This window comes from Nicotiana tabacum, chromosome 1 (genome assembly GCF_000715075.1).
Source record: "Nicotiana tabacum cultivar K326 chromosome 1, ASM71507v2, whole genome shotgun sequence".
Classification (NCBI taxonomy): domain Eukaryota; kingdom Viridiplantae; phylum Streptophyta; class Magnoliopsida; order Solanales; family Solanaceae; genus Nicotiana; species Nicotiana tabacum.
In genome coordinates, this window is record NC_134080.1 from 110,486,558 (window position 1) to 110,502,925 (window position 16,368).

The following is a 16,368-nucleotide window of genomic DNA, read 5'->3' on the forward strand; positions in this document are numbered from 1 at the left end:
TCAACTCAAATACATAGATTATAAGATAAGGATATCTTATAATATTTTTTTTTACATTTACATTATGTGTCGTTTTTAAAAATCACTATTACTAACAAACTGATATGATCTTCAAATTTGAATTGGAATGCAATTTGAGTAGTTTGCATTGAGGTTAAGACAAGTATGGTGTCGAAAAATAAACTACTTGACCATTTTAAGACAATATATGCAATGTTTTATAATAATAATTAACTAATTTAACATTTAATGATCAAAGAACAATTTTTTTTGTATATATAGGGTATTAAAAATTTAAATTCTGGGGCTAGAGATATCTATAAACTTAAAGTGGAGTCATACTGAAATAAATCCGGCCAAAAAATTATTTAAACTTTTAGATAGCCGATTAAAGTGAATTTTAAATTAAGGATATATATATATATATATATATATATATATATATATATATATATATATATATATATATATATATATATATATATATATATATATATATATATATATATATATATATATATATATATATATATATATATATATATATATATATATATATATATATATATATATATATATATATATATATATATATATATATATATATATATATATATATATATATATATATAGTAGTAGTATAAGAGTCACATCGTAATCAAAGAATCGCTTATATCGTGTCAATCTTTGTGTTTTGCCATAAATATGAGCTATTATTTCACTTTGTGGCTATTTTTAGGTTCCAATGACACCTATGAGAATAGTGCAAAAATAAAATTATCATTATGAGAATTGAGAAAATGTTAGTCTTTTTTCATGTAGTGTTTCTTAATTAATATCTAACGATTATCTATAATTATTTAGAAGGTTTAAATGTTAAGGTTATTTACATATAATTCAAATAACTTAGATATTTAACATGGTTAGTGTCAAATATCAAAATGGAGTAAAAAAATTCACTAGCTAAAGAAATTTTTATATTTTTAGATAGTCAACTAAAATGAGTTTTGAATTAAGAATAATACTTTCAATGACATTATTATAAAAATAATTATTATTAAAAAATAATGCTTTAGAAACTGAAATTTTAAGAAAGAAATATTTTTAAGAGATATCAACACACTAAATAAGAGTTCAAGTACTAGTAAAAGAGTTAAGTGTTATCCAAAGAGTCATTCATTGTCTTAACATTTGATTGTTTTGCCATAAATATGAGTTATTATTTTGCTTCCTGACTATTTTTAGGATCCAATGACACCGGCAAAAATGATATAAAAAAGGAAAAATAGAAGAAAGGGTTAATTTTTTCCATGTAATTAATATCCAATGATTATCTATATTTACTGAGAAAGTGCAAGTTTTAAGATTATTTACATACAATTCAAATAACTTAAATATGTGATATGATTAGTGTCCGCGGGTACTAGTACTAATTATAAAATAAAGAATGTAAAAGGAGCTGCTAAAAGAGAACTGGTAATACACGTGTCCAACAGAAGAAAGGCAAGAAGATTCAATAACCAATTAAGTAAAGCGAAATTTAAGGTACAATTCAGATAAAATTTTGTACAACTTCTAATTACTGTGTTCGTACCCCTTAACCATTTATATATAATAGAATAGAAATTTTTGCATAATTAGTTTAGTTTTGGTCTTGGGAAATTTCTCATAAAAAGCAAATCTTTTGCATGGTGCATTGACGCGTCAAACATTTCTGATGAACCAACTGAAACAAATACACTCTCCGAAGTGGCACCCAAAGTCTTTGCAAAAACCCTTTTCCAAAATGTGGAAAACAATATAATAGCCCTATTTCTTTCTTATACATACATGGAGCACAATATATAGTCCATATTTTTAACTAAACACCGTGAGAATTCCATACCTCAGGTGAGGGAGGCTCTAAAGAAGCTGGTTCCTCTTAAGCTAGAATCAAACAACACACTCAATGCTTAGACAGCTTTTCAAAGAACAAATTCGTTTACCACAATATGACAATTCAGTCTACTACTCGCAAAACTTACAATCATACAAACACGTCTCACAGACTTCTTTCAGTAATTCTCCGCATTGTTTTCATTATTTCCATGAAATAACAACTTATATCGACAATTGCATGCTTCTTTCTTGACATTTTCTCTAGCACCGAAGCAACACACATTTTTTTGTGGAGACAAGTTGGCCACAGTTGTTGCAATTCCACACAAGATTTCGCTCTCTTCAGCTAAAATCATCACCAATTTGCAAGCTAGGGTTCTAATAAATTGGGACAAGGGAACAAGTTCGATGGTTTTTGTCCAAAGATGCTGAGAGAATTCTCTTGTTTTTGAAAGAAAAAAAACACGTGATGGAGGCTCGTGCGATATGTGGCTTCCGTTAGAGTTCTCACGGTGGTTTGGTTCAAAGACTGGAACTGCACCACTTTATAAAACAATATGGAATATTAGTGCCTCATGTATAAGAAATAGGACCATTTTAAACCCAAGTCCAAAGATACCCAACTGTTTTGGGACTTTTCTCCATAAATTTGCACTCACTCTGCTATTAGGAGAAGCATAAGGGCTAGTAACCTTAAAAAGGAAGCCAAAGAATCCCAATTTGATAGCCACACAAGATGAAAACATTGCATAGATACAGAGGTGCAAGAAGCTAACTCCATGATTTGACTGATTACTTTCCTTCCATCGGTTTAACGTGGCTCACCATTTTTCCCTTTACTGCTTTTGCATCACTAGTAGGTTTTGGAGCTCTTTTATAGGAGGCAACAGCTAGATGATATAACTTCATCGTCATGAATAATCAGAATGATTGTGCCGACTGTGATGATGATGGTAGTGACGACTCTTCTTCCTGCGATCCTTATCTTCAGGCTCGGGTGAACTTGACCGTGAATGTCTCTGTCTGTTAGTCCTTTTCCGATGCCTGTCATTATCATTGTCCTCTGAACTTGACTTGGAATGCTTTCCCCTAATTGACTCAGAATGCTTTTTCTTCCCGTGTTCCTTATCTTTAGGCACAGGTGAACTTGACCGTGAACGTCTGTGTCTGTTACTCCTTTTCCGATGCCTGTCATTAGTATCGTCCTCTGAACTTGACTCGGAATGCTTTCCCCTACTTGACTCAGAATGCTTTTTCTTCCTGTGTTCCTTATCTTCAGGCACAGGTGAACTTGACCGGGAACATCTGTGTCTGTTATTCCTTTTCCGATGCCTGTCATTATTATCGTCCTCTGAACTTGACTTAGAATGCTTTCCCCTACTTGACTCATTATGATTCTTCTTCCTGTGTTCCTTATCTTCACGCTCAGGTGAACTTGAATGTGAACGTCTGTGTCTGTTACTCCTTTTGCGATGCCTGTCATTATCATCGTCCTCTGAACTTGACTCAGAATGCTTTCTCTTAGTTGACAGTGAATGTCTCTGTCGGTTACTACTACATTTCCGATGGCTATCAGAGTCCTCTGAAGACACAGAATGCTTTCCAGACTTCTTCTTATGCTTTTTCTTCTTCAGTGTTCTTCCTCTATCATCATCATCCGAAGATGAAGTAATTTCTTCTTGATCACGTAAATCTGGTCTAGCTGGTGAAGACCGCTTTTTGTGCTTGCTCTTACTGGACTTCTTTTTCTTATTTGGTTTGCTTGATAAGCTGGCCAGCAAATCAGGTACATTATCCGCAGTAAGAAATCCTGCACATCAAACAGGGCATTAGGATCCAATATACATAAAACACTATAAAAGAATTTAACCTGAGCTACCACTGGCCATGGGAAGAAGATGTTACCTCCGTACTCATCAAATATGTCCTCAGCAACTATCTGTTGGTTGGGATCATCAAGATTGAACCCACCACGTGGAGGGCTGAGTCCAGGCTTCTGCTTGAGCTCCCACTTCAAAGGCTGTACACAGGCCGAAACAGACAAATTGGGACATTAACGTCTTTTGGTTCGGTGAAGAAATTTACACTTTTCTCAGAAAGAATAGATAGGAAGAGAAAGAAGGGAAAATGTTCCCTCCTCTTGTTTGTTTGAGTAGAAAAGGACAAAAAATTTAAGGATAAATCTTATTTCTCTGCGCACCTGTAAAAGTAAATTCATGAGAAAGAAAGCCAAACATTTCCCCCTTGATTTCCTTATTTTCCACCCCCAGACCCCACTTATGGGATTATAATGGGTTTTTTTTTTTTTTTTTGTTGCTGTTTCCTTATTTTCCACCCAAAACAAACAAAAGTAAAATAACTCTCCTCCATTTCATATCCTTCTAGTTTCCTTTCCTATTGCAAACCTTCCCCAATTTCCAATCATAGGTCACAGTCTGCATCCGAACATGGGGTGGCAGTAATTGTCCAAAAAGCAAAGCGAGCAGAAACATCTTAAAACTAGAGATGGATATAATTATTGCATGCTAAACAACTTATGACTAACGGATTGGAGAAAGGCCCCAAACTGTCCACTATCTTTGGGTTTGGACTCAAAACATCCATATTCTTTTACTTGGAGCACCAATAGTCAACAATGTTTGTCAAAGTGGTCCACTTTTAGCCAGTTCCCAAACATTCCGTTAAAATAAACAGGGGTGGAGATTCTTCACCAAATGTGATCTTTGTCGGCCCTATTCTGCAGGGGCTAAAAGAACATGGATGTTTTTGAGTCCAAAAAATATTGCCAAGAGCAAAGAGGATGATCCCTCTAATGTCTTCCATGCCACATTGGCACTCAACAGTTAACTTGAGTTGCACCAGATGAATCTTATCGCCAGTCTCTTCTTTTTCTTTTCTTTTTTAAATGGAAAGGTAAAGATTTTATTGAAAAGGTACCAAGAAGGTACTGATAGAATACATCAAAAAAGAGCACATCCTTCTATAGTTTGAAGGAGTGCAGAATCTTATCACCAATCTCTTCTTTCTTTATTTTTAACAAATGGTGGTGTCCGCATCTTGACTATTCCACCAAGTACATGGTACCTTCCACCAACTCAGGAATCGGGTAACTCTACCCACCAAGGCTTAGGTGGATGAGAAGAATTTCACCTAGTATTTTGTCTCTACTGACATTTGAACCCTGCTCTCCCAGGTTGCACCCATTGTTAAAGGACTGTAGAAGGGAATGGGCTTTTGAAGATCAAGCATCAACCTCTTACCAGGTTCACTAAATGCACATGAGCAGCCAATGCTCATTTCTGTTTGTGGCACACGCTCATTAAGCTTTACAATTTGATCTTGAATCCATGCTACTCTTATCATTATTTCATAAATTGTTTGGTATTCATCTCAAAGAGTAATCTGCAACATATTGGCAGAAGAGGGGGGCGCAATCTTGGCAACTCTCTACACCTTGTCTTTTTAAAAAGATAACTTTGTATTCACAACTTTAGCACTAAGGAACTGCTGGAAGTTATGAACAAGTCAGGCTTACCCCTGCAGGGAGACAATGAAATCAAAAGTTCATGAACAACAACGACCCAGTGAAGTCCCACTAAGTGGGGTCTGGGGAGGATAGTGTGTACGCAGACCTTACCCCTACCCCGATAGGGCAAAGAGACTGTTTCTGATAGACCCTCGGCTCAGGAAGATGGAAATAAAACAAGAAAAAACAATTCATCAGTATCGTCGACATAACCATAGAAAGGGTGACAGCATCCTAAAAACCATAAAATAGATGACATGTAATAATAATAACCAGCAACTAAGGTCCAAAGCTATGGAAAACAATAAGGGTAGTGTGGACTCTACATTAACCACAAGCCGTCTAAGACCAACCTACTCAAACTCGCTTTACCCCCGGAATGGAGAAGGAGAAGCTCGACTACCACCCTAGCCTACAACCCTAATGTTCGACCTCTATACCTTCCTATCAAGGGTCATGTCCTTGGAAATCTGCAATTGTGCCATGTTCTGCCTGATCACCTCTCCCCAATACTTCTTAGGCCGTCCTCTACCTCTTCTCGTACCAACCAAAGCCAACCGCTCACACCTCCTCACCGGAGCATCCAGGCTTCTCCTCCGCATGTGCTCGAACCATCTGAGCTTCGCTTCCCGCATCTTGTCATCCACAGGGGCCACGCCCACCTTCTCCCAAATATCTTCATTCCTAATCTTATCTATTCTAGTGTGCCCGCACATCCACCTCAACATCCTCATCTTAGCTACCTTCATCTTCTGGATATGAGAGTTCTTAACCGGCCAACACTCTGCCCCATACAACATGGTCGGTCTAGCCACTGCCCTATAAAACTTACCTTTGAGTATCGGTGGCACTTTTTTGTCACATAAGACTCCAGCTGCTAGCCTCATTTCATCCACCCCACTCCTATGCGGTGAGTGACGTCCTCGTCGATCTCTCCATCCCCTTGAATAACCGACCCAAGGTACTTGAAACTACCTCTCTTGGGGATGACCTATGATCCAAGCCTCACTTCCATGCCTACTTCCCTCGACTCGGCACTGAACTTGCACTCCAGGTACTCTGTCTTAGTCCTACTCAATTTGAAACCCTTAGACTCGAGAGCCTGTTTTCAAACCTCCAACCTCTCGTTAACACTGTCCCACGTCTCATCAATCAAGACTGTCATCAGCGAATAACATACAGCATGGCACTTCCCCTTGAACATGGTGTGTTAGTGCATCCATTACTAAGGCAAATAAGAACGGGCTAAGCGCAGATCCTTGGTGTAACCCCATAACAACCGAGAAATGCTCCGAGTCGCCTCCCACAGTCCTTAACCTAGTCTTAGCTCCATCATACATGTCCTTGATCGCTCTAACATAAGCTACCGACACACCTTTTACCTCCAGACATCTCCATAGCACCTCCCTAGGGACCTTGTCATACGCTTTAACACCATGTGCAGATCTTTCTTCCGATCCCTGTACTGTTCCACCAACCTCCTAATAAGGTGGATAGCTTCCGTAGTCGAGCGACTCGGCATGAACCCGAACTGGTTGTCAGATATAAACATTATCTTCCTCACCCTCACCTCGACCACCCTCTCCTAAATATTCATTGTATGACTTAGTAACTTGATACCCCTATAGTTGTTACAACACTGAATATCACCTTTGTTCTTGTACAACGGAACCACTGTACTCCAGCTCCACTCATCTGGCATCCTCTTCGTCCTGAAAATAACATTAAACAGCCCAGTCAGCCATTCCAAGCCTGCTCTACCCACACACTTCTAGAACTCAACCGGAATTTCATCTGGCCCGGTCGCTCTTGCCCTACTCATCTTACGCATAGCCTCCACGATCTCCTCCAACTTAATACGCCTACAATACCCAAAGTCTCGGAGACTCTCTGAATGCCCCAGATCCCCTAGCACTATATCTCGGTCCCCTTCCTCATTTAGAAGACCCTAAAAGTACGTCTGCCATCTCTATTTAATCTGGGACTCCCCCATCAAGACTTTACCGTCTTCGTCTTTGATGCACCTCACTTGATCCAGATCTCGAGCCTTCCTCTCCCTCGCTTTAGCTAGCCGAAACAACTTCTTATCCCCGCCTTTTTCCCCAGTTCCTCATACAGCCGGCCAAACGCTGTATTCTTAGCCTCTGTGACCGCCAGCTTAACCTCCTTTCTTGCTACCTTGTACCTCTCTCTATTCGCTCTCCTCTCCTCCTCGCTTGTGCTCCCTACCAACTTCATATACGCTTCCTTCTTCGCCTCCACTTTGCCTTGGACTACGTCATTCCACCACCAGTCGCCTTGGTGCCTGCCAGAGTAGTCTGACAAAGAGCTTAAGCTTTTCTTTCAAACATTTGAGATTCCTTTCCTTCCTTCCAATGCCGACTGGAATTGTGAATCATGCTTTCAGCAGTTGTTTTGAAGTCTTCTTCCCATACCAGCTCCAAAAGACTTCTCCTAGAAAGTTCTTGGCATCACCAACTGATGCCCAAAAATTTAAAAATCTATACTCCTTCCCAATCCCAATTTATATCACTCTCTTTGCATTTTGGAACGTCTCAAAATGCCTGACATCATTCCATTTCAATACACCTTTAACAACTTTAACTTTGATGTGATATTCTCTTTATCAAATTAACATTTCGACAATATTTTCAATACCATCTTCCATTAGTACTAAAATACAATATACGTTAATTTAACATCTTAACTCTGTGTATAGTCAATCACTCATATAAAATGAGCTGATGATTTTTAAACCAGCAACATACGCTCCTCAGTTAGAACCTCACTAGCTGCGTCATCACCCCAAGCGCAAAGAGAACACCATATCTTGTAAAACAAGAGCATATAGTATAGCTCCCTTGCAACTCCGCTATGCAAAGATAGGCGTTTTGTATCATTCAGTCCCCTTCTTCTCAAGTGTTCTGGTGTTAGACGAACTTCATACAACCAAAATAAGATACTTACTCAGGGGCTTTTTTTTCCACAGAATTTGCCATGGCCATTCCTTTCCAATTCTCCTAGGCCACGTTCACGTCTTAATTAAGACTCTCTACCCCTTAATTAATGAAGTTTAAGACTTTGGTTTTCCATGATAACTACACATAATTTGCAACATTATTTTTTAGTCCATTTCCTTTTTTTTTGTGTGTGTGGAGGAGGGAGGGGTGTTCATTTCTTTCGATTGTTTTGACGAGCTGGTGGAAAATCTAGGCAGTAGGTACCCAACTAAAAACATTAAGGTAATGATAGAAGAGTAGACCAAGACCTTTATAAACCTTTAAGAGTTCCCTAATGTACCCCATGTGGGATGTCATATACTTCAACTTCCTCCAACATGTGCAACCCAATTTTGAGGTTCTTATGTGAACTTCACAATATTGAAGTTCACACTTGGATACGATTGTATACATACACGTGCAAAAATGAGTGTCTCAAAAGTTGATTTTGACAATGCATGAAACAATATGAGTATCCAACCCAACACTTTTAGACAACGGATGTAGTTCAAAACCTTTATAAACCCTTTCAGATGCCCTTACAAAGGGCATGTCCTTAAAGAGAGTATGTGGAACAATATATAACTCAACAAAATTGATTCAGCTAATCCTTTTCTCTTTCGTTTTCTATACTGACCAGTTTGCCCCTTGAAAGTGGTTAGTGTACAATGAGTTGAACTTCTATGATGGCAAATTGTAACCCTAGAGGTTTAGATGGAAAAATGAAACAGAGCCTAAAACTTGGAAACTTAATGAACTGTACAATTGGAAAGATGAGACAGATCTATACCTTGTTTTCTACCGACTACAAGAAATAGAGCATCCTTCCAAGCTTAGAGCTCCAAGTACATATCCTCCGGAAGAGAAGATGTCTCTTGGCATCCTTATGGATCAACTTACGGATGCTTTAAGTGAAATTGCATCAACAATGAATAGAGGAGGCTCTACCCCAGAGCATATGCTTCTCTAAAGGAGCATTTCTTTTACAAGATAAATAATCTTATTAATAATGGAAAAATTCTCCTGTAAACAAGCAGTATACCAAAAAGTTAAGAATCTACACCAAAATATGACTCCCCTTCTCTGAAAAAAGCTAGATCTACTCCATAATATGATTCCTTTCTCTAAAGGAGAATTTCCAGCCCTCTAATTCCTACTTCCTTTTAGCCAAATGTTTTTAACAAGTTATTTTTCTTTGAAAATTGAAGCTTTTCAGCATACTGGAACGTGGGAAACAAATTCTTAACCTATCTCCATTAAATTCACTGTTTCAACCCCTCTATCACAAACTTTTCTGTTTCTCTTTTTTTTTTTTTTGGTGGGAGGTCAACTGGTCCAGTCATAATGGCTATGTAAGAAAAAGTAAAACATGGACGCGCAAACAGACCACTTTAGCTTGTGGTGGAGAAAAAGGAAAAAAACCATGCACGCACACATAAACATAGCCCATTTACCTCAGAAGCATCTGTCTGAGCCAGGATAGCAGTTAAAGGATCATCTCTTTTTATTCGACTCTCTTCATTTGGCATAATAGCATCTTTCAATGGACATTCACGATCACCACTCTGATGGCCAAAGGCTCCACATCTGACGCATTTGACATTACGTATCTCAATTCCAAATGGTTTGGCCCTTCCAGCAACACCTGTTTCCAACCTAGAGGTGAAGAACAATCATCTGGCATCAATATATCTTGGTACTCGGAAGGCAAAAGCTACCATAAGTTCAGTTCCACCATAATAGATTGAAAAGCCAAAAAAAAAAAAAAGAATAAACAGAAGCAAAACGAGGAAGATATATTAACAACAGGAAGATCTTAATTTGCCCAATCACATTATTTACCTCAAAGAGAATCAGAACTGGCTCTGCATTGGAAAGAAAGTATTCAGTAATTACCACCAAGGAAGCCAATAAAGCACAAAAAAAGATTACAGCAACAACTCTGGTTTAATCCCAAGCTAGTTGGGTTTGGTGTGAATCCTCACTATCTTCTCCAACACTAGGTTTCAACATTTTCTACTGGGATAACAGACCTCTAACAAGATAAAATGTTCCTAGCTATGTTGGATTTTAAAGTAAGGAGTAAGCGTACTAACATGATTTCTTTGATAAGGTATAAGTGCACTACATGAGTAAAAGCCTTAATCGCAACTAACTGATATCACCTATATAGATCTTTTTCTTTTATTATACCCTATCTTTCGCCAAGTCTGTATGGATTTCAAGAGATTATAAGTCTTTCAAGACAATTTCTTTCATATAATTTCTTAGGTTAACTCGTCCCCTTTTTAACATATTTCAATCACCATGGTTTCACACCTATAGAGCAATGCCTCTAGAGATCGACACATGACATGTCCAAACCATCTCAAGTGACCTCTCATTTTATCCTCTTTGTATGTTGCTTGTACATTCGGCCGTATGTCATCATTTCTAATCCGCTCTAATCTTGTATATGACTGCACATAATCTTAACCTTCGCATTTCTATGATACTCATCTTGTTGATATATTGGAACTTAGAGGTCCAAGATTATCGGTCTTACAACCATTGTGCCAAACTTGTCTTTCACTTTGGTAGGTATTTTCCTATCGCATAACACTCTGGTAATATTTATCCATTTCAACCATCCTATTCTCATTCTATGCATTACATCTTCATCTATCATAACATCATCTTAAACATCAAACCTAAACATCTAAACAGTTTGCATCTCATCGAGCCTAGTCATAACAATTTGTGTCTAAGCACTATAATCCCGTCTAATCTCACCCCAGCTTCACTCTTCTTTTCTCCGGATAAAGTAAATAATTTTATTAATGATGGGAGAAACCTCGTGTACAAGCCATATAACCTCAACTTTACTCTTCATTTGTGGCTAAGTGTAGTCTTATTTTACTCACACTACAACCCTGACTCTCTAGCGTGATTCTCCATAGTTTAAGTTTTTGGTTGACACTTCCGATAGTATCGTCAATTAACACAATCGTACGCTAATATCACACCATAAGACCTTAGTTAGCCCATCCATAACTAGCCTAAACAAGTATTGAAAGTATTGATCTAATGCCAGATCCCTGGTGTACACCTACTGTAATAGAAAACTACTTTGTATCTCCTACACTGTTCTAACGCTAGAGGCAACACCTTCGTACATATCCTTTATGAAATTTATATGATTAATATCAACTTTTTTCTTCTCCAACACCCATTGAAGAACTTCTCTTGGCACTCTATTATATGCTTTCCCCATGTCAATGATTATCGTGTAGGTTATGCTTCCTCTCGCAATGAATTTCCATCAATCAGCATGAATATAACTCCCGTCGTTGTAGCTTGGAAATGCTGAAATAAGATTTTAGTATGAAGAAAACTAGAAAAGGTCAAGGATTTGGAAAATTTCATTTTAGTTTCACCATTTTATCACCCTAACATCCCGCATAGTGCCTATTGCGTATCAGATAATTACACTCTTTTGTGGAGCCTAGATAATGATTTCCCACTAGATGATGTTCTTGGGCAGCAAATCTCTATTGCTGAAATCACTCTCTTCCTTAAGCAGATACAAAAAATAAAAATAAAAAACATATGACACCTCATCGATCCTTCTCCAATGAGAACAAGCATAGTATCAGTAGCTCCATCTTTTCTTTGATTACCCCTTTTGGGACTTCATTCGAGGAAAACAAAATCGACTACAAAGAGAAACCTAAATAAAGATAATTCAACATTTTTAAGGGAGGAGTAAAATCCATCTAGTGACTTATCGATATAGCAACTTAGAATCCTCTTGATGACAAGATCCTCAAAAGGAGTGGATATATAATTGTTTTTGAAAAATTCGTATTAACATCACAACACCCCAAAAAGTTGCATTCATGTAAAGCAGTGGATATAGAGTTCACCCGGCCCCCAAAAGGCATCACTAGACATTTGGAAGGCTGATTTGAATGTGGAAAACTCTGTTTAGAGGCGGAAAAAAAAAGTGAACTTCTCAAACTCAATTCGCAGCAAATAAGGAACTTTTGAAAAAAAGAATCTCATCAAAGGATTTTAGAGTGGCACTAAGATAGCATGAATTGAAGACATTAACTTTATGCATCCAAGTATATGTCCTTTTTTTAGAGTGATGTCACGGGCAACTTGTGCGCACCTTAACTATTCTACCGGATACTTATTATCTCCCACCAGCACAGATATCGAGTAAGCTTAGGCAAATTCAGAAGAAATCTCCTAGTACGTTTTGTTGCTAGGATTCAAACCTTGATTTCCAAGGTTTGCACCTACTTCGTTTACCACTAGGCCAGGCCCTTAGCCTTGTGTCCAAGTAGATTTCTTTGAGTTGAGGAATATGCTTAGCTGGTTTGAAGAATAGGAAGGAGGACAAGGAAGATGAATTTGTAGAGTAAGTTATCTTCTACTTCTCCGCTGGAGTAGAAAGAGAGAGGCAGATGAACTTGTTGGTTGAGTTGGTGCTTTATAGGTCCTTTAAGTTTGGTATTCTCTTACAAATTTATGAAGTCAAGGCTAACTAGTTAATTTAGTTATAACCGCCAACTGATGGTCCAAATAAGGGTATACAATGGATAGAAGGCAAGGTTTGATGTTGCAGTCATCTCAACACAGACATTTCTTTTATGAAGTAAGTGGATTGTCTTCTCAAGATGAGATGATGATGTCTCAGTCATCAGTTCTCATCTTGTCCAAATCGCAGCTTACCACAATCCCTTATCTCTCATTCTGAGAGCTTCTATTTCTTTTATTTCCTACCCTGCATACTTCCCGTTAAAACAAAATACAATCACCTTACTAGCAAGTGGAATGTCACAGATTCCCATTTAATCCTGCAAACACTAATTTTACCTCGAATCCTAGTTCCAAAACCAGAAGGACTGTAGAAAAACAGTAGCACATTGATAAAAAGGAGGTGAGAAATGCTTATGCAATAACAAAGACAAAGGCACAATTACATCCAACGGATTTAGTCTATTCAAGTAATTGTGCCTAAGATAATAACACGGTCTTGGTGAAGTAGTGATGAATAGCTTGACTTATTACAAAAGAAAAAAATGTACCTAAGGAATCACCACTTGAAAAGTTAATAGCTAGACCAATTACTTCATACATGTATCGTCACTATTCCCTCCAAGTTATATACCACAATACAATGTGTCTGATATTCAATGCTTTGCAACATAATGTCTAGTCAGCTAATAGACATTTAAGGGAGAAATGTTTCCTTCTAGGGCTCACAAGACGCTATTTTCCTTCTTTGATGTCATACAACTCCTTGAAAGGGAACAAAGAAAAGAGAAGGTGTAATATAGCTCATCAAACTGCCACAACAACAAGTCGTTCCAAGCAGCTTTAGCAAAACAAACTACTAAACTATAAAGCTCCTCAAATTCAAATAGCTTAAAACTGAAAAGTTGATGTCAAATATAATTCCGTAACTTGGTTATCAATCCTGAAGGAAAACAACACATACCTTGGAGCATTTTTAAGCACTTCAAATTCTTTTTCTGTTGGCAAAAGACGGCCAAAAACATCCTTTGGCCTTGGTTTCTTTTTCTCCTGAACAGGTGGCACTTCAGGTCTCCTATGACGAATTAAAGTAATATAAGTGAGTCTAAGTTTTACAATCAATGATACATTGTGCAGCGGTCTCTTTCACAAAATTTAAGTTTAGAATCATCGAAAACTACAGCAGCTTGGCAGCATTACCCAGAAGTGGAGACCCCTGCTGCAGATGTGTCTTGAGAAGTGCCGCCATGCCCCTGCCCCTGCTTTTGTGCTTCGTCAGCAATCTCTGCAGCTTTTGCACTTTCCGGATTGTAACCAGGCGGTCGCACATACATAAAGCTAACAGCTTTCATCATCTCCATCTAACAACATTGTCAGAGAAACAAATCAATCTCCACACAAAAACATCCCAAAATACCGGGCGTGCAATACTATTTGCTTCATATTTTACAACCCTGAAAAGAATATGCCATGATTCATTCAAATATATATGCATAAAAAATAGTATACCTGTTTGTTTTTGGATTATGAAACTGATTCAAATTATTTAAACTTGTAATCATTGAATAACCAATTCCTATTCATCTTTTTCCTTCAAGAAATATGTGGATGTAAGATTAAAAAAATGCTATTTTTAACCAAACAATGCAACTGTTCTAATGAGAAAAAAGGGATTAAATAGGGTGAATATAACCAAAAAAACCCAAGCAGAACTTAATAAATAAAAATGGTTACCTTCTCTTTCTCTTTCTTGGAGACAAGAGCAGTCTGACGAAAAAACTCCTGTTCTTGAGCATACTGAAACACACACCCAAATCAGAAAAGCGAAAAAATCAGCGAACAAATTGAAACTTTTTGACAAAACTAAGCAAACCAAAAAAAACCCAAATCAAGAAAATCGTCTCATGAAAAAGGGGAACTGGGTATATATGGGGTTAGTTGAAAAATAGAGTTAAAAAAACAAACCTCGCGGGCAATTTCGTTAGCACGTTGTTCTCGCTGGGCATGAGTCTGTTCCGCAATCCACTTGCGACGTTGGTTTGGGTAAGAGAGAGGGTGCCATGGCTTCTGGTTAAGGAAATTGTGAGACCACGCAGTGCCAGCTTTGGTTTTGTAGTCTACTTCACCTCCTTTATCGGAGAATCTCTTGCTTAGCCTGAATCCAGCTCCCTCTTCCTCCATCACACCCGACTGAGTTTCGGTTTGGGACGGGACGGTGTCGCGTGGTGGTGCTGGGTTTTATTGGGTCCTCTGTAGATGTGTAATAGTGCAATTGAACCCCCAAACTTTTAAGAATTGTAGATTTTGGATCCAACTCCCCTCCATTTCCCATTTTCCCCAAAGCTCCTACTTGAATAAAAGACACATGGCATAGTTAAAAATTAATGACTGAGATTTAATTAGCTAAAATAAGATTCTAATCATAGTTAAAAAAATAAATATCATATATTTGCTTCCAAAAATTTAGGTAATCCTACAATTCTAGCTATAAATTATCTCATCATCTATACTCTCGCTGTTTTTTTGGCGCGTCGTTCTCTACTTTGCTACTTTCTTCACGATTTACCCATTTCCTCTTTGGTTAATCTTTTAATGGCAAATTTTTTTAAAAAAAATAAAAAATTTAGCTATCAACAAGTATGACACCTCGAAAAATTTTCATAACTTTGTGGTCTTTTCATGATGTAAATTGATTACTCCATCAGGTCCATTTTAATTAAATTTTTAGTTTTTTTTTTATGATCCATAATATTTAATTTTTCAGCTATCAAGAAAGAATTAACTTCTTCTTTTTTTAAGTTGTCTTTGGAGTAAAGAGTCTCGGAGTATCTGTTATATTTTGAATGAATAAATTAAAGAGATATTAAAGATTAATATGGTCAATTTCATCATTAATTAATGTTAAAAGATGGATTCTTTAGAATGTGTGAGAACCGCCAAAAAAGTAATTAAAATAGACTGGAGAAAATATTTTATACCAACATCAATAATACCCAATTGAGCTATTGTAGTAATCCTTTGGGACTGTAAGAAAACTAAGATTATCTTACCCACCAATAAAATTCATTAAACAAATTATAATGAAGGTACAATAATAAATGATAGTCATGAGAAGTGTAACCTGGTAGGTTGCCTTTGTTTTGTGCAGATTACTGGTGATTAATAATATTGTTTTAATTGCCAAAAAAAAGGGCAACCTCGTACACAAAGTATCTTGCAATTTACGTAGGGGCTGGGGAAGGGTCGCACCCCAAGGGGTGTGATATAGGCAGTCTACCCTGATGCAAGTATCAGTGGCTGATTCCACGGCTCTAACCTGTGATCTATAGGTCACACGAAAATAACTTTACTGTTGTTCTAAGGCTCCTCTTCTAAGGTACAATAAGAATGTATGGGGTAAAATTTACCATTTACACGTGGACGTCTCTCGAGCAGACATGT

The 16,368-nt window shown here is 37.4% G+C and overlaps 1 protein-coding gene across 1 annotated transcript; it reads right to left on the minus strand.

Moving 5' to 3' along the window:
• Positions 1 to 1,961: 1,961 nt before the first annotated feature.
• LOC107810819 (putative zinc finger CCHC domain-containing protein At4g19190) lies at positions 1,962 to 15,252 on the minus strand. Its single transcript, XM_075252791.1, has 7 exons — positions 14,893 to 15,252; positions 14,662 to 14,724; positions 14,128 to 14,288; positions 13,892 to 14,002; positions 9,858 to 10,059; positions 3,784 to 3,898; positions 1,962 to 3,688 (listed from the first exon to the last, which is right to left on the minus strand). The coding sequence occupies exons 1-7, from the start codon at positions 15,106 to 15,108 to the stop codon at positions 2,790 to 2,792; spliced, it is 1,767 nt and encodes a 588-aa protein (XP_075108892.1). The 5' UTR covers positions 15,109 to 15,252; the 3' UTR covers positions 1,962 to 2,789.
• Between the last annotated feature and the right edge of the window lie 1,116 nt (positions 15,253 to 16,368).

What these genes read in the sequence shown, in the direction of transcription:
- LOC107810819 (XM_075252791.1), bottom strand. Translation starts at nt 15,108, where the DNA reads ATGGAGGAAGAGGGAGCTGGATTCAGGCTAAGCAAGAGATTCTCCGAT. An exon ending in CTAACGAAATTGCCCGCGAG is followed by an intron (nt 14,725 to 14,892) that starts GTTTGTTTTTTT and finishes TGTGTGTTTCAG; the next exon opens with TATGCTCAAGAACAGGAGTT. An exon ending in GCAGGGGTCTCCACTTCTGG is followed by an intron (nt 14,003 to 14,127) that starts GTAATGCTGCCA and finishes AATTCGTCATAG; the next exon opens with GAGACCTGAAGTGCCACCTG.